Source organism: Cebidichthys violaceus, unplaced genomic scaffold, assembly GCF_023349555.1.
Source record: "Cebidichthys violaceus isolate CVI_PGR_0920_01 unplaced genomic scaffold, fCebVio1.0.p SCAF_23, whole genome shotgun sequence".
In the NCBI taxonomy this organism is placed as follows: Eukaryota; Metazoa; Chordata; class Actinopteri; order Perciformes; family Stichaeidae; genus Cebidichthys; species Cebidichthys violaceus.
The window spans coordinates 7,981,587-8,005,073 of NW_027176406.1; the positions used below are offsets into that span (position 1 = coordinate 7,981,587).

General features: G+C 42.9%; 2 protein-coding genes across 3 annotated transcripts in view; one reads left to right on the forward strand and one right to left on the reverse strand.

The window, feature by feature from the left end:
• LOC137878626 (dynein axonemal assembly factor 5-like) overlaps positions 1-13,486 on the reverse strand; it is a 23,388-nt gene extending 9,902 nt beyond the window's left edge. The window contains exons 1-9 of one of the 2 annotated variants that reach the window (XM_068718995.1): positions 12,949-13,486; positions 12,254-12,438; positions 12,020-12,144; positions 11,781-11,899; positions 9,633-9,865; positions 9,038-9,262; positions 4,881-5,024; positions 3,266-3,434; positions 128-275 (exon numbers count right to left, since the gene is read on the reverse strand). In XM_068718995.1, the coding sequence (XP_068575096.1) occupies positions 128-275; positions 3,266-3,434; positions 4,881-5,024; positions 9,038-9,262; positions 9,633-9,865; positions 11,781-11,899; positions 12,020-12,144; positions 12,254-12,438; positions 12,949-13,486 (1,886 nt within the window). The remainder of the gene's footprint in view (positions 1-127; positions 276-3,265; positions 3,435-4,880; positions 5,025-9,037; positions 9,263-9,632; positions 9,866-11,780; positions 11,900-12,019; positions 12,145-12,253; positions 12,439-12,948) is intronic. The other variant, XM_068718996.1, reaches the window with a different exon arrangement.
• A 980-nt stretch (positions 13,487-14,466) lies between these two features.
• Positions 14,467-23,487, forward strand: part of prkar1b (protein kinase, cAMP-dependent, regulatory, type I, beta) — a 59,063-nt gene continuing 50,042 nt past the window's right edge. Inside the window, exons 1-2 of the mRNA XM_068718868.1 lie at positions 14,467-14,600; positions 15,718-15,905. Coding sequence (XP_068574969.1) covers positions 15,732-15,905 — 174 coding nt within the window. The 5' untranslated portion in view covers positions 14,467-14,600; positions 15,718-15,731. The remainder of the gene's footprint in view (positions 14,601-15,717; positions 15,906-23,487) is intronic.

A 23,487-nucleotide genomic window follows, 5' to 3' on the forward strand; every position in this document is an offset into this window, starting at 1 on the left:
CCGTTATGGGTGTCTTTGTGTCACTCTCTCTGTGTGTGTGTGTGTGTGTGTGTGTGTGTGTGTGTGTGTGTGTGTGTGTGTGGAGACGTTATTCTTTGCATAGATTGTGTGCATGTGCCCCTCTCACCCCTGGGAATCCAGTGTGTTGGTTGCATCCAATAGCAACTTAGCAAGCATTGTGAAGATGCTCATCCTCATCTCTGGGTCTCTGTCCGGTTGAAGGCAGCTGGACAGCAGGGGCATCAACTGGCTCACAAACTCTCCAATCACTGGACCTTTAACACACACACACACACACACACACACACACACACACACACACACACACACACACACACACACACACACACACACACACACACACACACACACACACACACACACACACACACACACACACACACGGTTTTGCATTGCTGTTATTAGTTAGTTTTTTGGGATATGTAGATATAGATAAAAAGTATGGCAAGAATAACGTGCAACAAAGATCACCAGCCTGAATTGAAGCAGGATTGTTGCAGTTATATGGCGTCTTAACCACTAGGCCATTGGATGCCTCTACTATTGCCATATGATAATGATAAGATTGAACCTAGTTTGTTCAAAGCTATCTTCAGTGTCACCTCAGCAGTGCTTGAACCTGAATTCTATGTTTGAAGTCTTCCTTTGCCATCTTACTGGATCAAATAACTTAAATTAATTCAGTAAACGCTCATTTTCAGTCCAACCACTAAAGACTAAACTTATCGTTAAAAACTTGAGTGTTCCCTTTTCGGAGCGAAGGCACTTTCATTCACACACTTTTATTCTTTGTCTAGACTCCAGGCCAACTGTCAAATGCTAAACAGGAAAAGGCCCACAAAGACTTGAGACTTGTTGTGTTTAGTACAGACCAGAGGGCTTGTCATTGAGACCTCAATGGACTGGCGAGCCAGTGACACAGTGCTTTACGGAACTGAGACATAAAAGGGTCTTTGTGTGACACACACTTCTAGTACAAACGCTCTCTTACAGGAAAAATAAGAAACTCACAGTGCAAATATTCCCAGTTATACTCATGCCCACCCACCAACCGTCTGACTGCATGTTTACAGAGCTATATATAGTAATCTGCGTGTAATGAGTGATAACAGTGTCCATGCCCTGTTTGGACTCTGAATTGTTCAGACATGAGAGGAGACAGAGGAAATCCTGAGACTGCCTGAGGGTGGCAACCAATGTTAGAAAGAGATATGGGAATACAGAGTGACCGACCGATTTTTATCTGATGTGAATGTGAAAGCGTGTGTCATTTAACGAGAGGTGTTAAAGGAGAGGTTGCCACACAACATCCACGGGTATGCCAAGGTAGCAATAGGACATTTCACTACACTAACAGAGACACACGCAGACAAACACACTTCAGTACTGCTAAGAGAGACTGTCAACATGTATCCTGTCCTTGGGCAAGGCACTAAAACCCAAGCAATGAGAAAGAGATAGCTCCAGTTTACACACAATGGACCAGACATTCTCACACCATCTGAAGGACAAAAGACTATGAGGAGGATATGAGAGGGCAATAATTATTCCTGTTTCCACACACACACACACACACACACACACACACAGATGGAGCGTGTGAGGAGCTGATGAGCAAGCAAAATAACCAATTCTCAGTTGTCAAATTAACTACCGTCAATTGTTCAGCGTAGGGCCGATTTCCCCGAATCATGTGCACATCAAACAAAGCAGCCACACGCTGTCTGTCGGGCTGGCCGTAATAAAGTCCTTGGGTCATGTTAATAGACCAAAGATCAGTAGAAATGAAACCAAGGGAAACTTAGAGCAGCATTCAACAGGCTCAAATAAAACACAGACACACACACACAAAGAGCTTCAAAGTAGCCTTGATCCAGGCTAAGGTCAAGAGCAGGCGGCTGTGGTGCTGTTTGATGTAGTGACCTGCATGGGGATCACTGAGTGGACTTAGAATGGACTGGTCAGTTAGCCGTGGGACTGTGTGTGAGACTCTGTGTGTGTGTGTGTGGGAGGGATTAGAGGGGTACCCGGCTGCCCACTCAATTAGAAAGAGAGAGGAAGGAGGGAGAAAGAGATGGAGATGAAAGTGTGCTACATGGAGGTGCTGATGATGGAGGATTATATGGTAAAGAGGGAGGTAATGTGAAGACTCAGCACCAAAGACAGGGTCACAGCTTTTTAACCCACTACACACACAGACAGACAGACAGAGAGACAGACACACACAGAGATACACACAGAGACAGACTAACCCCTCCAGACAAGTTTGAGACACAAAGACTGACAAACAGAGAGAGCAACAGGAATTTACAAAAGTCAGAAAGCCAACTGCCGCTTTTTTTTGAGCATCTTTGCTTGGGTAACAGAAAAAAAATAATCTTCCACTGTGTCTTTGAGTGATGGTCATTGATGGGCAACATTTTGTAAAGCAACAATGGAACAGCATGCATCCATTGGGGCATCAAGCAATAAATCATACTAAAATCTGTAATTAATTGCTTGACGCCCCAATGAACGGATGGACCTTTAATACTGCGTCATTTGACAGACCTCATATCCATCAAGTGGTGCTGACAATTGCTGCGACCACCATCGACACATACATGTCTAACTTAACTGCCTACGTACCTCTCAGGAGCAGTGTGGGACTGTAGGAAAATATGGTCGAGGCTTTTTGCTTCTTCTATGAGTGCAGGTACTAGAAAATGAAACATCTGGACACATCACAAACGATTTCAAGAAACTATCTGGATCCTTTGTACAACAGAGAATCTGTGCTGCTGCTTTGACAGCTGCTGGTTTTGATGTGCTGTCTCGATGATGGATCATGTATGAACAGGAAAACAGCTTGACGCTTAAAATACGATGTAACACGTGTCTGAACAAGTTAAGGAAAGAATGGCTTCACAAACTACACTACGCAGTAATGTTTAATAAAACATGATCTAGATTATATAGTCTCACCAACGTGTTGAGATGGACTCAAAGAGCATGTTCAGACTGATGACTGACATAGTGATTTTCCCATCATTAACAGGTCATTTGACAGACCAAATTCTCAAAACCATACTATATATATATATATATATATATATATATATATATATATATATATATATATATATATATATATATATATATATATATATATCTTTGACCATCATCGTGTCTTTATATGTGCAAACTTCAGCACCTGCTGTATAATTTGGCAATGTCTTGTGCACATTCAGGCTTCACTTCTCACCTGATTGTATGACTGTGATATGCAGTTGAAGTCTCTGTGGGGAGTAACTGGACCAGGTGTTGACAGAGCCAGATAGCCAATCCAACAGCTGGCCCATATGTTGTCTATAAAGCTCCATCGCTGAGTCCAGGCCCTGCACCTTACTCAAGAGCTGTACACTCTCCAAGGCCTGCAGGAGAGAATGATAGGTGGAACAAAATTATGTCAACACATTTTTTTTTACATAAAATCATATGACAAAGAGACAGAGAAGATTGTGTAGGAGAAACAAATGGTGATAACGGAGCAGTGGGTATTGTGTTCAAGTTCAACAATTACAGCTGTTTTCTTGTAATTTCAGGAATTCTTCGGGTCACGCTCACACGAGAGGCACAAAACTTAATGTGAAACCATGGGAAGAACAACACTGCAGACATGACAAGGTCTCACACATAAAACTACTTTAAAAACAAAAAACCCAGACAGATACACAGGATGTCACAAAGGCACAGGAACCGACAGAAACACACCACATATGCACAAACACACAGCAATAAAACTGAGCTGGGAGGAAAGTGCAGGAATGAAAGATTAGAGTAAATAATTAGCTAACTCTTCAGGTCAGGGTAACTGACCTTTAGGGGACTTCATAGTTCCCTTCATAGTCCCTCAGGGACCGGCAGGGACAGAGACAATGTCTGAGTCACAGATCGGCCCCTTCAGAAGAGAGCTAGACAACCCTGAGCTGTCCACTGATGGGAAAGACGTGCCCCTTTTCTGGGAAAAACAAGTTCCGCTTTTTTCTCTGGGTCCGGGAATGCCCAAGGCCATTCTCACCCTCCCTCTCTTTTTCTTAATCCATTCCTTCTCATCTCTTCTCTAACACTGCTCCCTGTCCGAACATACACACTGATGCAGACGGACATAAACACACACTCACACTGGTGGCCCGTGTGGTGTCTGGTAAGCGTCGCTGCCAATCCCTTCCCGCTCTCCTCTCCCTGTCATTAGCTTGCTTCGTCGACTAGCAGTTAGGCGATGCGCTGGCCTCAGATACCGTTGGCTTCACTTGTCACTGTTCCTGTTTGTCCCCTTGCATTTACAGGCTGACCACGACGTGCAAGCTTGTTACTTGCGTATTGCATGGCTGCTGTGGCCTGAGGAGGCGTTTTGGAGCCACAAATGGGACTGGGCCGATGACACACACCTGCTAAGAAACACAACTCACCTCTCTCCATCTGTTTTTCCTCATCTATTTCTGGCTGTCTTTTTCTCCACCTTTCACCCGCCTCCTTTCACCCAGGACTGGATTTAAAGTTCCTCTCCAAAGGTGCAATTTCAGCTCCCCTGACTAAGTGGGTAATCATACAGTTGGCCATGCCCACTTTGAACTCATACAAATGCTGACATTCCTCAAATAGCTCTCCTGCTTCATAAAACCTACTTACCTTTCTAATAAAGAAAGGATAGAAAACAAAAATTGAAGGGGTAAAAAAAGTGCCATTTCAAAGTAGAATTAAAGAATTACTCAGGTGAGGTGATATGGTTCACGCCATGTGGAACAAAGTGATGTTAGAGCTGCAGAGAAGAAGTATCTGGGATTACATCTTCCAACTGTTAACTTGTGTTTTCTCACCTTCTCGCTGAGACGTGGCTCAGTGGAGACACTCTGGACAGTGACCAACACCTGCAGCAGCTGCAGGCTGACTGAGCCGAGGTCCGACTCACACAGACGCAGCAGCACATCCACGCAGGCCAACAACTGCTCCAAGTACACGACCTGGGAAATAGGGAGATATGTTATAAGATTGTCTTGTCTGGCTTTTAACAGATGTGAGTGATGTGGGAAGTATTTGCCTTGAATGTTCAGCCTGTCTATCAATGAACCCCAACACACTTCAATCCTCACAATCTCCTTTTTCACAGAGTGAGAACTTTCCATCTCCAGACGTGTGTGTGTGTGTGTGTGTGTGTGTGTGTGTGTGTGTGTGAGACTGCTGTCACTTGTCAGCCAGAGTTGTGCTGAGCTCATGTTTAGACAAAGACCTGCGGCTCAGGCTAATTTCTATGCCATCACTGGGATCATGGCCTCTTTTCCTGTTTTCTCACAGCCTGTCATTAGGGCTGGATGAGAGGGGAGGGTGGAGGTTTGAGGGGGCTATGGAAGGTAAGGTAAGTGTGTGCGAGTGAGAGAGAGTATGTGTGTGTGTGTGTGTGTGTGTGTGTGTGTGTGTGTGTGTGTGTGTGTGTGTGTGTGTGTGTGTGTGTGTGTGTGTGTGTGTGTGTTTTTGTATAAGGAGAGTTGAGAGCCGGTTAAGCGCCCTCCAGGTGTTTACTTGGGTCTGGTGATGAGGAGTTGGGTGGTGAGGGGGACTGAAGTGTGTGTGAGGAAGAAGTACCCAATGCAACCTCCACATATGCTCCATCGCTCAAAACACACACCCTGACAAATACCAGAGCTCGATCACCAGGGGGCACACTATCTTTTCACAAATTTGAGTAGCTATTGTACGGCACAGCTTGGCATTAATGTGGAAGGAAAACAAGTGTTGAGGCAAGTAAAGATGGTCAGTGCATTAAAAAAAGGCAGGACTTTTGAGTCCAGGAAGAGGGCTAAGGGACTTCTAGTCTGCAAGGTAAATGTGCAAATGTTTTCATTTTGCAATAGAGTGTTTGAGCACACATTGGAAAAAGCTTGTTATGCCTATCTTAAGTCCAGGGTGTCAGTTATGTGCGCAAACACATTTTCCTGAGGCAGCCCGAGGCTAAACTAAACTTCCATGTAGCCCTGAACAACCTTGACTTGCAGCAGCAACTCGAGTGCACTGTGCACTCCTGTTTGAATGTGTTCACGCAGTCATTGATGGGGGAAATCCCTGCCTATGGCCAAGCAATTCACTGGCACATAAACACATGAGGAGTTCCAGGGAGGCAGTAGTGGAAATAACGTGCAAACAGTGGCAGACACACACACATTAGTGTTCACATACACGGACACCCATATTATACATGTGCAGAAAACAACCATTAGGGCTGACTGGCCGAGAGACAGAAAGAGGGAGAGCGGAAAAAGTGGTGCGGCGTAATGATAAGGTGGACACCTGGAGCCAGGCGCGATACACCTGGTTTCATTGGCCTGGGCATGCTCCAGGGGCCTCGTTATACGCAGTGTGTGCATCTGTCCACCACTGGATACATTAACTACACACATACACTTGACTCCACTTTCAGGAGCCATACCAGAAGAAGGATTCCTATCCAGTGGGGAGCCCACCCCCCACAGCTATTGATGTTGCTACAGCAACAGGAAAACAAACACTAGCGGTGCATGGGATGTCGACCCCTTGTAGTCAGGTAAAGTTTGCTGTGCTGCCTTTCTTCTCCTCTCCTCATCTGTCGTTCAGTGGAGAAAAGAGCAGTATGCAGCTGTCATTCATGAGAAAGGGCAGGCATGCAGATGTATGGCAGTATGTATGCGTGTTCAGCAGAAAACTGGTCGTTTGTGACACCACTGCAGAAGTTTCTCTGTGCACAGATAAGATGAAAAGACACACAGCCTACTGTTCTCCCTGCGCTCCTACTGACCTGCTCCTATAGGCTCCTTTAGGTCAGGCACTTTTTACAAAGTTACACCAAAACAGCATATTTACTGTTAACAAGCTTGGTTGTGAATACGCCTTCTAATCCACTGTCAGGCCCCTTCTTTATGCCTTTATTCCTCTTTCTTGGCACAACCTTTACCAATTTACTCCAGCCCTGCAGATAATGTGATGCCCTCTGTCACCATGGCAAACCACAACACAGCGACACTCAGCTGTGTAAGTTGTGTGTGTGTGAGATGGTGGGGATTTGTTAATCCTCTGTGGAAAACCCCCTTTAAAAAAAACCTGTAGGTTGCATAAGCAAACACCACCATATATCTAACTACAGAGGGTACCTCAGAACACGGTGGCTTCTCTAACCGCTGACTCGCTTTTAATTTTCCCTCAAACCCTTGACATCATCTTCAATTTACGACCAATACTTCTATTTTTTACCGAGCATCTGTCATGTATTTTTACAAGCCTGTCTTTTCCTTCTTCTGAAATAAAGAAAAGAAAACAGGGACTTGAAAGAGCCGGTGAGGTTAAGTCGCACAGAAGTATCATATATCAGTTTCAAATCTTCATCTTGTTCCCCAAACTCCCCGCGGAGCCCTGCAGTTCCCCCTGCCTCTGTTCACTTTGAAGATTATTTATATTTCATTTTTTTCCCAACAGGCCTCATTTTTGTCCAAGTAAAACTTTTTTTTTTTTCCCTCTCTGCCTTTGGTTCAAGTGGCACATAAGGGTACCGAGTCTGCTACTTTACATTTCTTCATTGTTTGTGTGTATACAGGTAATTAAACCGTTATCATATACAAGTAAATCATGAAGGATCTAAGGGCTAACAAACAATTTGGATTGAGCAACTGTTATTTAAGGGAGTGCACACTATTCTGGGTCAGCCTTTCAGCACAGGGAGAAAGAGGGAGAGAGGGATGCAGGTGCTCCTGTCTCCAGTGGTGTTATTTACAGCTACACAGTGATCTGGCACTGCTCCCTGCTATGAACCCTGCCTGTTGTCAAAGAATGTTGCAGGTGCTTTGTCTGGGTTAGCTCTTGAATCCCAACGCTTCATGCTTTGCCGTCAAAAACAGAGACAGACAGGAGGACAGAGGGAGATAGATGGCGAATGAGAGAGAGGGGCAGCAGAGGTCTCCCTCCATCTGTGTAAAAACGTGTGACCATCCCGTCCTGTTAGTTTTCTCTCTGGTTGACCCCGCCGGATAGCAACGAGGGGGTCAACTTCCCTGCCATTTATCACCGGCCTTGACCAGGCAGGCTTTGAAATTTCAGGGATTCTTTTAATGCTAAGGATGAACCACAGTCGGTGTGGAGACCTTGCACATAGCTATAAAAAAAAACAAAGGCTATGCACTGCCTTGTCTGCTCAGAGGGGTCAGAGCAGCTTTGCAGGGGTCACGTGAAATTAGTAGATTTTTGTTATCATCATCCCAGGGAGGAAATTCTTGCAGGCCTCACTGGGAGGGGGGGTAGGGTCATGGGTAAAGGTGAGTCACTAGTGCGGCAGGATCAGAAAATAGCTTCTGCCAGACAACTGTTATTTTGATTCTAAAAGGGAAACATATTTAGCACAAGAGAAAAGGAAGCGGGGAAGAGTCTGCTCTGGACCTGATGGTATTTTTCCACTGGCAGACTGTTGCAGAGACCGGTAAAAAAAGCATTTTAAAAAACATTTTTAAATCACTGCTGCCAATAAAAAAAAAAAAAAGAAATTTTTTTGTGGGAGTACATTTCACAGATGCGTGTGAGCAGAGTCGTTTTGATCAGAGACATGTAATATTAGATTAGATAAACACCATGTGGCCGGCCTGTCACTTTAGCAGGGTCACTTTTACTCAACAGTGGACCCGCTGAACTCACAGTGTACAGTAGTGCTATTGAAAACTCTTGAAGGCTCTTCACCTGAAGCCCTTTCAAGAGATGTGGCATCTTATCATGGAACTTATTTCTATAAGGGACAAATTGGGCCAGAAATATACGGTATGACTCACTGTCAAAAATAAGAGTGTTCAAGTACACTGGGAGAGAAGAAGATGACCTTCTATGACACTGCCAAGATCCCCTAACAAGACTGGAAAAGAAAAACAGCTGATGCTCAAGACATGCAACTCAGTTAACAGCAAAGATGAGTCATTCTCAGGTGAATAAGTAAAAACACAGGTCATCCACAACCAACCCCTCTGCTGACCTGGAGATATTCCTGGCAGACGTCGGGCTGGGACAGTGCGTTGGCTATCTTTTCGAGATGTGGTTTAAGGAGGGATTGGGAGCAGCCTCCCAGCACTGCAGCCAGCACCATGAGGGGGGCCCAGGGGTGAGAGGAAGAGCAGGGGGCTGTCACATGATCCAGAAGCAGCTTGAGGAAGACGACAGGAGGGACAAAGGTCCCCAACAGTTTAGCAGCTGCCAGGCACTGGATATGAGAGAGAGAGAGAGAGAGAGAGAGAGAGAGGAAGAGAGAGAGAGAGAGAGAGAGGAAGAGAGCGAAGAGAGACACATGAGGCATGAGGGAGTGTAAAGGAAGATGAGAACCAAAGGAAGTCCTTTTTTGATCCGCCACACATCAAACGATCTACAGAAGCCTCCGATGTAAACAGGTGCATCCCACGTCCTTGAGCACTGCTCGGCCCAGTTTAAAGCTCAACAGATGTGTCCTGAAATCATTCCGTCTGGTAATAATGAATATCAGCAATAAGCATTACGAAAAGCCACACCTGATCCAAAAAAAGAAATACAGAGTGAAGTATTATTGCTGATCAGATGACTAGCTCTCTGGGACTCACATTGCTGACCACGTCCCTCTCTGTGTCCATGCAGGCGGTGTAGAGGGTGGCCAGGAGAGGCTGCAGATGCTGGGTGCTGTGGTCCTCGGCGTGAAGCAGCAGCACAGAGAGCAGCTGAGAGGTCCTGACCCGTGTGGGCACCAGCCAGTCGGTTATATCGTGGGTAATGGCCGGCACCAGCCTACCCAGGTTTCTCAGCACAAGCTCTCTGCAGCCCAGCCCTGGACGCTCTACTGGAAGAGAAAATGAAGAACATTCACCTTTTCATACACACTCTTCTAATGTTAGATATCAGTATTTGAAGAGGTCATTTTCTCTCAGCCTGCCTACATCTCCTTCAGTTAGTGAATCATTTTGCTTTGAACAATCTCCCTGAGATGGGCAAGTTGTTGATTCTCATTAAAGGTTTCTGAATGACATATATACATATAGCTTGCAAGAACCTAGCACCTTCTTCATGACAGCTCACTGCAACATCTTTTCTGGCTCCATGACATCGTCAGTGTGTGGTCTATGTATCTAACTTTTATGAGTGTTCGGAGAGTTTAATACAATATAGATTACAAAATCCAACAAGATCTAAGAAACAGCATTTATGAACAATACATATCACTGCTTCACAGGTTTTTAAAATGTCTGCTGACTGGCATCCAACGTATTTTTAACCCATAACTTTTTACGATTAAGATATCCCCACAAGGGACTTGTCCGAGCAAGTGAAAGACATTCTCAAATAGCCCTATACATTTGAAATACAACAACCCTCGCTCTTTCTCTGCCCCACCTAATTCTAATGAGAGAGGAAGAGAGGACTAAAAGGAAGACAGATATAAATCAGATAAACACACCAGGACAAGACAAAACAAGCCCCTTTTTGGTTGTCTCTCACTGTCTGACAGTGACCTCTTCACACTGGGAGGCCCGGCAGATTTATGATGGCAAGACAGAGAAAGACAAAGAGGAAAAGAGAGCCTCTTCCTTTCCTTTCCTTTCCCCAGGCAGAGCCCGTACTCATCCACACTGTCACATGTGTAACTGTGGGACACATATTGGATCTTCAATTAAGATGCAAAGCCAAGGAACTGTACCACTGACTGACTTACTCACTCACACACTCTCTCTCACACACTCTCTCTCTCACTCTCTCTCTCTCTCTCTCTCTCTCTCACACACTCTCTCACACACTCTCACTCTCACACTCACACTCACACTCACACACACACACACACACACACACACACACACACACACACACACACACAGGTGACCATGTTCAGCTTCACGCTTATTCCCAGCCCCGAGGCAGATACTTATCTTTCCAAGCCGGTGCCTGCCCTGAAAACTAAGATGTCCTCGGCAACATTATTTTTACTGTATGTTGTAAATTTGGACAGCGGTAATAAAGAGAGATGATTTAATGCAGCAAAATGTGTAGAGATTATTTTTACATTCCCAATGTACTCTTGCATTTGACTGGTGTTTAGGGAATATAGTATACATGCTGAGAGACCAGTGAAGCCAATGCACCAGCAGGAAACTTTGCTCTAATGTAACACTGGATTTCATTCCTTAGAGTTCACCTAAATCAATCCTTTAATAAAATAAGCCAGTAAGATAATCTTAAAGGATGTACGGAAGTCTGAGTTGATAGCCTGAGCTTTACCTGGATCCCAAGGATTTCCCTGCAAAGTTTATTTCACTTGGAAAACATCAGGTCTGTCTAGACAGTCAAGTCCTTCCATCACTGGGTTTCAACATACGGTTTCTTAATCTCTGCTTTGTTGAAAAATAGTAACAATGGATGCTCATAAGAGCTTTGGGTGGGCAGTAGTAATAGTATCTCTCAATGCTACCATCCAATCCTGTACTCACTAAGCTCTACTACAGGGACGTATGAGTGTTTCATAGCTGCAGATGTTGCCAGGAGCAAAGCCACTCTGCTTCAAACTTTAAACAAGCCTACTATAAAACCAAACAATGACTCCAAAGGTTATTCTCTTTAAACCTATGCATCTTACGATCAGCTAGTTATACGCAAATTAATGGGACAATGAAGATGATTGATGCCAGCAACTCCCACAATATATTAATAAGACTTTTCTTTGCAACCAGCTGATAGCGTGAGAACCAATGCCGACAGTGACTGACCTCGTGGTGGGTAGAAGGGAGGTGGGGTGAGGAGAAAGTCCATCTTATCCTTGATTTCGTCCTCATTCTCTTTCTCCCACTGGGCTCCTACCTGCTTCCATAAATCAGCTGATAGAAGTCTGCAGGAGGGGATGTGGAAACACATTGTCCCAAAATATAAACCAGAAGAATAGATGGCATAGATTGTGTCACGTTGTATTATAAAGCAAAGAATAAAATATCACAATGTCCACTTTTACCTTATTTCTGGGATCTCATCATTGATACCGCTCAGCAGGAGAGGGATGAGTTTGTGGAAATAAGAGTATCTGTCTCTCAGGTGAAGTAGCCAATCACCAACAACCGCTGCCACAGCTTTTCTTACCTGGAACAAAAGAGGGAACGATAGAGAAAGCAGAATTGAGCAAAATAACTTATTTAGCAGTACATATTAAGGCACTTCTAACAATGATTAGTTGTTGTAAACTTTAAACCTGCGGTGAGTCGTCAAACAGTCTCTGTGCCAGGTGAGAGAGCACGTCATCCATGTTTTTCCCAGTGCCGTGCTGAATGACAGCCCCGGTGGCTTCGACGACAGACACTCGTACCCGGGAGTGTTGATGAGAAATCGTCTGCATCAGAGGCTTAACAAGACTCTCAGCCTGCATGTGAAAGTGCTCTAAAAGAGAAAGAGATTAAATTAATATCGCACCATTCAATTCAGTTACTATCAAGCTGATTGATTTGATATAAATATTGAGATACGAGTCCATCTAAGGGGTTGCAAGACTCTTTCTTAAATGTATGCATTACTGAAAAACAATCTTATGTTCTTAGGCATCTAAAAATGATTCAGCTGAAATAAGGGAACAGAAAATGGTTGACTTGTCAAACATCATAGATATTTAGAACTGGTGACAGTTGGTCAAAGGGTTGATTGTTGACAAACCGCTGCACTAAATGATTAATCCACAAACATAACTGACAGATTAATCGATAATATTATTTTCAGGGCTATTTGAGACGAGTGATGGAAGTCAAGTAACTGGAATTAAAACACTGAAACTTTTGGAACACTGAAGAGAAGCAATTCTAGTGTTTCAGTCGAAGTCACTAACACTTGATGTTTGCGTGCCTCCAAACCATGGGAACAGACTATCAACAACAACAACAAAAACGTTTCACTAACCTGGCACACACTTTGCAAAGTTGATGGTGCATTTGCAGCTTTCTCTTCGGACATCTGGGAAAGGGTCGACGATTGTTCTCTGCAGTATGTTGATCACTTCGGTGAGATACGCCGCTAAATGCTTCCCGCACACCTCCACCGTCAGTGTCAACAGCTCCACGGCCGACAGCCGAAGCTCCTCCGCGGGCTCCGGGAGCTCCTTCTCCCCGAGCCTCTGAGCCAGACAGGGCATGAGATACGGCAGCGACTCCTCCGGTTTTGGGACACAACGAATAAACTGTGTTATGATCGTTATCGCGGTTTCTCTGCATCTTTCCATCGGGTCTGACAGACATTTGAGGAGAGGCTTGAGGAGGGCAGAGAAAACCTCTTGTAGGACGCAGCTGGGATGTCCTTTATCTACAGTCTCTCTCTTGATTAGCTCAAGAGCCTTCTTTCTTGTCGCCTTGTTGTCTTCGTTTAGACAGTTCAAATGTCTGGCGAGTCCTCTCAAAACTTCAGAGGCAGCATGTTCGTCTCCAGCCGCCATCGCTGCCATCTTGAATGTCGTTATGACAACCTGGAAGCTGCACGACAAACAAACGGCTACTTTACGGTAGCTTCCGATTCAAAATCTCAAACTTTATTTGCATTCACAACCTTTTTCTCTCGCATCAGGCTCTCTCCTCAAGCTCTCTCCTCAATGTTCCTGTTTGTATTAACAAAACTAAATCAGGTGGTGTCACGACTCTAAACACAGAACATTCTTTGTTTTGTATAGCGCCAAATCGCCTTATTAGAATGAGAATGACAATAATTCTGATTTAAAACAATCAGATAAAGTTGATACTGTGTGCAACATACACACAATTTAAGAATTATTTCGGTGATATTTGATGAAGCACACTTCTAAGCCTCTTTGACATTAAGCTTAGACAAATTGGGCAAAGGGGCGTGTGCCAGTTCATTAGGGGGCCCCAAATGCCAGGTGTATGGTGTTTCCTTTCATTTGTAATGAGTTGATTGACATCCCTCAAAATGTCACAGTCAACTTATTGTAGGACTTTGACTCCAGTTATTAGTTGTTCTTGCAAATAGAAAACAATGACAACAAAGCTGAATTATAACTATATAACATATTACACGCATATGTATTGTGTACATACATTCAAACATATGCCTATGCATGTCATACTAGTATTGTTAATACAAATACATAGTGCAAAGAGTGCTATGATGAATAATAAAATATAAAAAATGTCCATTTGATGTTACCATTTTGGTAAGAAAAAGCTCTGACTTTGAACCTGCATCACAGACGTTCAGGGTTTCTCTCTAAATGGCGGTACTCATCCCACAGTCTGTCTTCAATATTTACAGATAAAACGTTTCCAAATCTTGCAGAAGCGGAGGTTTCCTTTTAAAGATGCTTTACCTGCAGAGGGGCTGGCACGGGCTCGCTGCCGCTGGCCTCGAGAGAGAGCGCCGCTGCGGTCGAGGGCATGACAGATTGACGTCATCGGGATTGACGCAGAGCGAGCCGAGTTATCAGAGAGACAGAAGAGCAGCAGCAGCAGCAGCAGCAGCATCCCGGCTAACCAACGGTAGCCTTCCTCACCAGTCTCCCACCACCAGCGAGGTGTTTTCTCTCTGAGCATCCTCCACAAATAACGGTAGGGACACCAGCGAGAGCACCGACTAGATCGTGTTTTTATGAGCACTTAATAGCGGCTAAGATCAGGCCCTTCATAGCGTTTACGTCGCAGTACATCCCCTTCGTTGTGGTTTGGTTGTCATTGTAATGTTAGCAAAAGCTAGCGGGGCTAGCTGTCTATTGACTGCAACTGAACAGGTGCTCAGTTTCATCACCAGCTCCACAGTATGCATGGATACATTGTTATGTGATGGCACTGTTTTGCTGTTTGCTGTGAAGACAACTTGGTATAGATGCCATGACCTGAATGCATAACTGATTTAGATTTATTATGCATTCAAAAAAAACACATCATAGATGTGATTTCCATATGAGGAAGTGATACAGGGTAGTTAACAGTTAGCTACACCTGCTCAGCTTCCTGGCTTGTTATGAGAGACATGCTACTGTGTTATTTGACATAACTGTAGTTTGACATAATCATAGTTCTTGTTGGCAGTTGTCATACACTATCATATAATTTGCTTTGCCTTCAGCAGCTGAAGTGTTAACTTTCAACAAATAACCATTTTTCAAAACGTTCACATTCAGTCATCTTCATCCACAAAGAATCATACTGAGGGAATACATGTTCAGCATTAGTTATGCATCCAGGAATAAACTTTAATAACAATATGTGAACCAAATATGACAAGATCATAAAATAGCCAGACAGGAGTAAATGGATAGCTACCATGGTATAAACAGTTTACAGGTGACCAATTCATATTGTCTAATGGTCGTCATATTACCCAACCCTATAGCTGCAGCACCAACTTTATTATTGCTTTTTACAAAATAATCTATTTTATTTAACTAAGAAAGTTATACACTTAGACAACTATTACCTTCATTGTGCACTCTCATGTCTTGCTAAGGGTATTGCCAACTGACAATAGTTCATGTCTGGAGGTCCTTGAAATGTCCACTCACCTCCTTCCCACGACTATTGCGCCTCCATTCTCTTTTCTACTTTCCTCGTATCATTCTGTATGCGTTACATTTTGCCCCTCCTTTGCCCCTGTTCTACCACTTTCTCTATGGAGCTTTCCCTCCCCTCCTCTCATGGTCCACCCTGTTTTCTCCCACTGCCACAGAGATAAAAGATAAGATGGCCACCTCCTCCTCCACTCTGGAAGAAGACGAGAGCTTGAAGGGCTGTGAAATCTTTGTGCAGAAGCACAACATCCAGCAGATCCTCAAAGAGTGCATTGTGAACCTCTGCATTGCTAAGCCTGAGCGTCCTATGAAGTTCCTGAGGGAGCATTTTGAAAAGCTGGAGAAGGTTGGTGATAATAAAGTTTAGTAGGATTTAGTTTTCTCAGGGTATCTCTTTCTGTAACTTCGGGCTCTGTGTTGCCTGAAATCTTGTGTGGTGAGTTTGAAGTTGTTAATTATAATCTACTTTTAACCTGAATATGATACATTACATGAATGTTCATTGCAGTGAGTGCCAGTTGCCAGGTAGCTGTACTTCTTTTCTGATTCCCAGATATTTTTAATGTTCTCACAATGTATAATACATGCACAGTGTGTTGGTATTACAGGTGTACTATGCGCAAACATTGTTTTATTTCTTTATTACATTGCATTTCTTCAACTGGAATTTGTAACGCCATCATATACAAGCAGACAGAGAACATCCCAGCTAGTTTCTGTGTTAAAAAGTCAGATTGTACTCAAACTGTTATAATAGAGCTTTCATTTTTGTTACCCTACAATAGGAGAATCCATTAGGGAATGTGAGAGGAGCATCCATAAAAGGCCAGTGTCCTGTTTGCAGGCTCGGGGAATAGGACTGCTTGTACTGCCTGTCTGTCTGTCCGTGAGCACAGAGAAAAAATAGGTGACACATTCATGTAAAGATAATAGCTAGAGAGTAGAAAAAGGCTTTTGCGAGATGAGCTAAAAGAAAGATCACGACTAGAAAAAAAGGTTATAACACTTACTTCTGTTGCACATTCCCTGTGGCCCACAAACAGTGTGACTGCTCAGAGTGTGTTTTGCATCTGTCTCTTTTAGGCAAATGTGTTGGCACCGACTGGCACCTCTACAGTGGCGAGATGCTTTTTTACCTTAAAGTTTCTTCACAGACTCCTGCTGTATTTAGGTGTGTTTGAGCTAAATATCTTGGAATCTTCTTGCAGGCACGCCATACTGATGATTTAATGTATAAGAGTGCTACGATTTTCAGTTTTTTCTTCTTTTTTTTTTTTTTTAGCTTTTTATGAAGTTTCAAAGGATATACAGGTCAATTGTTATTGTCCCTAATATGCAAGTTAAGTTGTCTCAATTTAGACTAAATAGATGATCTTTCCCAACACTTGTCTTTGATCAAGCAGAGACACATGTGTGTAGTTCGCTCATGAGTGGATCATATGATTTCTTTGTTTAAACAATGGGCTCTGCTCTTGCACTCTTGCACAAGTAGGTCATAAAGGTATATGAGATGTAGCTGTAGGCTGTCGATGTTGGCCTGATCAGAGCTTTGGCTGTGGAAAGAAGTCTCCAACAAGAGAAGCGATTGTGAAGCAACATCAGATGTAGCAGGGCTGACGTTCACCATCCTGATGCCTGGAGGAAAGTTCTCCATCCTTGCTGCAGTCATGTGTTAGCATGTGAGAGTCATTTGATTTGATCATCATTTTTATGCAAGTGATGCTTTGCCTTTATGATGAATTATATTGATGTATTTATGTATCACCCTGGTATTTATTTATCCAGACAGACCAATCAAACACTTATGTTCCACAACAGTTTGCACCTACAACATATTTAAGTCTATGTTTTTAGGACAGAGCATACAAAAAGTTTAAGATCAAGATCAGGCCGTCCTCTTTGTCATACACACTTGTGTTTGCATCTGTCTGCTACCAGAATCTGGAGTGTGAGCACAGCACTGATAGCGGAGCTTCTGTTGCTGTTAGCGGCTGTAATGCTGCATAGTCAGAGAGGCAGCATGAATACTAATGGCTCAGCAGAAGCATACTGTAGCACGTTACGAGTGATTCATGCTGTAAAATGACATACTGTTAACACTGTTAATACACACTTGCTAACTGTGTATTCCAACTCAATAACAAATGAGCATCAAAGCATAAAAAAAAATGTTATTGTCCTGAAACTGTGCTCCGGTGTCCAGAAGCACCAGTGCAATCTGCATGAAGGATAAATACATGTGTTATTGGTGGAAAACAGTATTACATGGGACATGCTCCACTCTCTGCATCACATATCCATCTCACCATGAGCACAAGGTTAATGTGTTTAAGCTGCCGTGCTCTGCGCAATCATGCTTGCTACTATCGTCACTGCTATTGGTTAAATGTAGCATTTAATCAGCCCCATCCTCTGCATCCACCTGTGGGCTCTGATTATAGTGTCCTCTAAAGGGTTTTTCTATTCTCGTTTTAGTTTTCACTCCTCAATCTCCCCTTGTGCTGGCTAAATGTGTCGGACGCAGCAAACATCAAACACTGTCATTTAAAAAAAACAATAATCTGACTGCTTCCTTGATTGCAAAACTAACAGCTCCACTTAATATTTCTGTTTACATGACAGGAAATAGCATTTTGATTATCCAGAGAAAATGGTAGTTTTGCATCAGGAAAAAGTGCCCCAGTATCAAAAGGTCTCATATGGACGACGCATCATACACTAGTGCAGTGTTTTTGTTAAATTACACTTGATTCTCGCTGTGAGGTGGTCATCTTGCATGTAGGATGTGTGTGTACGTGTGTGTGTGTGTTCACATTTACATAATGACGCTATGATCTTGTTTACACCTGGCATTAAAATGCGTCTTTGGTGATCCGAGTGCGTCAGCTCACACATGACATAAGAATGCCACATGGTTCTCATATCCTCCCTTTATATTCAAATAAACACTTACGTCACTTCTGATTGCAAAAGCCCAAATGTGTTGTTTTTAACGAGAAAAATTAGGAATAAATGAAGATGATGTATTTTTCCCTGTTACAACCTTGTCTGGGATGCATCAAGACACATTAGACGACAAAAGATATGTGGTCAAATGTGTCCCAGAAGACCTCGCCAAGTGGTCGGATCACAGTGCGTCTTGGTGGTCATTTAGTATTTAGCACATTTTAAGGAAGTAAGGATCTACTGTATTACTTAAGGAGCAGGCCTTGAACAGTTATGTTGTTGAATGGTGGTCAGTGAAATCACCTGGTGTATACAAGTTAGAATAAACAAAAAACTGCAGGTTTCAGCCCTCTAAGGCCCACAGTTGCCCAACACTATTCCAGTCAAGCCTTCTAAATCTGTACTTGTGTTGTAAGGTCAGTCATTCGTGGAATTTAAACAGGCCATGCTTTATGTTTTTGTGGTGTCCTAGTTATTTCAGAGGCTCATTGTTCTCCTTTCCTCTGGCGCAGGTTGACTTTTAGGACAATATTTTGGTTCATGTCCATTTAATCTGGATTTCATTTTCTATCTTGTATTGTTTTTAAGTTTGATCAGTGTTCTATTGCTCAACACATTTATCTCAATCTTGAAATCTTTTAAAAAAACAAGCTGCCAGTAGAAGAAGACAATTTTTAAAATCCCAAACAACATTTAAAGTTTTGTTGGATCAAGGTGTCAGGTCCGTCTCTGGCAGTCTTTCAGAGCAGGAGGCTCTTGTTCTCAACACAAAGAGATAACTGTTTTTGTACTCTTTTGTCGTCACATTTTCTCCTGTGCTTCACCTTCTGTGTTCTGCATTTCTCTTTCTTTTTTCACTCGCCCAGTACAGGCGGTAACCTAGGCAACAGTGGAGGATAGGTAGACTGTAGTCTATCCAGTGTTGAATGAGCCCCTTTATTCACAAAGTTTAATCCATCTCTCCCTCATGGGTTCAGGGTTTTTTTTTGTGTGTGTGCCAGTTAGTTCAGCGGGGTACTCTTTCCCCCCATTTGCCAGACCTGAGTTAACCTCATTTCATATCTGCACAGGATCCATTTCATACGGCATTCACAATCTTATCTGGAAAATCTTTTTTCTTTCACTCAGTTCCTCCATCATCCACTCTCAAGGTTTTTGTTCTGTGATGTTTTTTCCCCCCTGTCTTCCTCTACATCCATGCTTCCTTTTCTTTGTCTTATCTATTTGGTGTCTCTCTACTACTCGTGCACTAAATCACACACACACACACACACACACACACACACACACACACACACACACACACACTTGATAACACACTTAATCACCAGTCTGACTAGTTTGTTTTTAACTTTTGTTCCGCTATAATGACATGTCTTTGGTACTCAGCTGAAATAGTGAATGGGAAAATAACAGGCGTCTCGCTCCCTTTCATCCTGCCTATTTATGCATGGTAATGATGCCTTTGATTGCTACAACAGTAGCTTCAGATGGGTGTTCTCATCTCTCCATCTCTTATCAGCTCAGCTCAGTGTGTCATTTTCTGAGGAATGAACCTTAATTTTTGGCACACAATTATTTACAATAATTCCAGAGACACCTTAGCTAAGTATTCTGACAGGACTATCTGAGGACTATGTCTGAACTACGGTGTTTGTTGTTTAAGTTTGATTCTTTTAATACACAGGGTTTATTGCTGCAGTTCTTTTGGCCCCGATCATGCGCATAATAAGGTATGGTGACTTTTGCTCATCAGACTTCATCATTACGTATTTGTCCAACAGGCAGCATCAGCTAAAAGTGCAAGGACTGAATGTGTGAGTGTGGATATGTCCCTCAGTATATCAAGTAGGCAGCTGCCACTGCAGATGTTTCATGGACCCATTGACTCTTCAGTGTACTACAGTGTTTTCTGGCGCCTCGGGACCACCGTCGATGGCTTCGTCCGGCCATTTATCCACAGAAGATCCTCTACTTTCCCCTCTCCTCTTTGTCTTTCTATTACCATCTGTGATAACATATCTGATGACTTAAGATGCGTCTCTCTCCTCCATCAACACTTTGATCATGAACATACCACCTGCACTGGCAACCAAATGTTCACCGCATGACAGCCATCCCTCCTACTGTATGTGTTTGGTGCTTGGATATGAGTGTTGGTCCCCATTAATAAAGCAAACAGGTTTAGCATCTAACAGTAAATCCATTTCTATCTTATTTTTTATAAAGCCCTTGCCATAGAGCAGCTGCTAAACAGTTTCTGAATCTGAGTGTGTGTGTGTGTGTGTGTGTGTGTGTGTGTGTGTATCTGTGTGTGGTTGTGTGTTGGCGTGTGTTATCAATGCCCCTTGTATTCTTTACGCTCACAGGGCTGTCATATGTTTGGGTCTCATGAATCACTCCAGGCTTTTTACAGTTTCTCTATTATCTGTCTTGTCCTTCATCTTTTCATTCCCCTCTCTTTCCTCAGTAGTTATGTACATTCAAGTTTTTTTGTCATCCACCTGTATCCTGTCTTTATAGTTTACATATTTTACCTTTCTCCTTTCTCTTTTCTTCCTCTGTATGCCTTCTCCTCTGTCATGTCACATGTCCTCTGTTGACCATGTAACTCAAACTTGCTAAATCTCCATTTCTCCACTGGAACTAAAGAAAACCCATCACCATTTTAGCATCCATTCATTGCCTGTAGAATACATATAAACAGGACTTTATTGTATACAGCTTTAAATTCATAAGCTAAATACTAAACGCTCTATTTTCTTTGACATGCAATATATCTTCTTAGTTTGCAAATAATTGTTATTCTCATTACCAATTAATGCTTTGCTTGTTTTGTCTGACCAAAACCCAAAGATATTGAATTTACCATTGCATAAGACAAAGAACTGCAAAAAATGTACTTAAAGAATTAATCAATTATCAAGATAGCTTTCAATTATTTATCTGTTGGTTGACTAGTTATACTTCTTATTTTGATCATTTATTACTTTTTCACCCCCGATATTAGATTATTTGGACTTTTTTTATTGACTATTTTTCGTACATGTTGTGACTGCCTTAAGCCCTTTGTAACTAGCTAACGTTGTTTTAAAGAAATAACAGAACAGCATCAGGAAAGCTCTTTCTTTGTGTCTCCACACCTCTACAGGCAAGCGTTGCATTGATCCCACAACAATGATGTTTCCACAACATCATAAAGCATGCAGAGTCAAACAAATGTGAACCGTGCTGCATCGGCTCTGCTTGTGAAAGATCCCATCACATTGCATTATGGGAGTTCCTCACTCTCTGTCTGTCAGTCTATCAGTCAATCAGCCGCTGTCTCGCCGTCCCCCTGTAAGACGAGAAGCATTTCTGTGCTGCCAGCCATTCAGCTGTCACCAGGACCTATCATAACAAATCCAAGCCAGTCCCTTCAAAGGCCTCTGATTGACAATTTGTCAGGAGGGTTTGGTTGTTTGTTGAGTCCACTGAGAGCATTTTAGAGCAGAATTAGGTGTAGCATTGAATTATCTCTCCTTTCAACTTATTCTTTTGTTTATTTTATGTTGTCTTCCTTTTGTTCTGCTCTATGACTATTTAGATCAATCTACATATATGTGTGCCAGTGATGTGTATGCCAACAGCATATTAGCAGTACTGTTCTATAGGTGTATGTCCCATACATACGTTTTGTAGCACAGTGTAATTAGTGTCTCCAGCCTCTGAGTTCACTCATCACCACCACTATGGGAGCGGGGTATTTTGTCAAATCATCCTGGGGTGCACGCAGTGACCCAGGCCTAAACCTCCTCCCCGGCCCACCCTGGGGCCCCTTCAGGTAAATCGGACCCCCTGTCCCTGTTTCCCTGGTGGTCCTTCTTTGTCCTCTCTCATCTGCCCGTTGCATCCCTCCTCCCTCCCCAACTAATCTGTGGTTGGTGTGAGAGAAACAGAATAGGTGTCAGGTGTACAGCACTAAGATGTACAGGGAAAGTCAGACACAGCAAAGAAGATAAGTACAGAAACTACTCAAAAGTTAACTAATGTTACATCTAGACAGAGCAATGGTAAAGCAGGAAGCAGCATGTGATATTACTAGTAGATTGCATAAGAAATTCTAAGGCTGCAACTAACAATGATTCCATTCATTTCTTGATCTGCTGACATATTCAAATGTTTGCTTTGTCCATCTAATCCAATCCAAAATACAAAGGTATTATGTTAAATATTTCAAACAAAGGAAACTAGCAAAGATTCACACTTGAGAAGCCAGCAAAATAAATTACTTATATGACTGATTGATTGATTCGCAAAATTGTTGCAGATTTTTTTGCTGTCACAGCACAGCAATAGAGTTTCAGCTACGAAGAATTCCCTTTTTACATCTGATTCTTACCAGTATGGTGCAGTCTCGATAGATGTGAAACTTATCTTATAGATTTACTGAAAATACTCAAAGAACTAAACAACAAGTGAACCCTCAATACCGAAAGAACTCCCACTAACATCCTGCAAGCATGAGAAAGCTGTAGATGTGATGTAAGGAGCAGGGTTTCAGTCTCGCTCCTGCTGTGAGTCTTTGGCTGTCACCTCTCTGTAGCTGCTGTCATAGTGTAGCAACAGTTTAATCATAATTACTTGTGGACGGAAAGAGCGGTCCCCACAAGTTTATTTTAGAATTTAGACTTCGTTGGAGTGTCGGTTTTAAAATGATCGTTTGTAAATGGCTTCAGCAGTTAAATTTGAGGGTTAAGATTAGAAAAATTTCATAGTTAGGAGACCAGCACCGCACACACACACACACACACACACACACACACACACACACACACACACACACACACACACACACACACACAGCCCGAATACAGCAGCGAACTTTCTGTTCATTGTGGTGCTGTAATGGTGTGGAACAGAGTGATGAGTAGACTGTTAGCTCCACTGGCGGATCAGCTCTCCATGCTTCATTAACAATGTGTGTGTCTGTGTGTGGCACC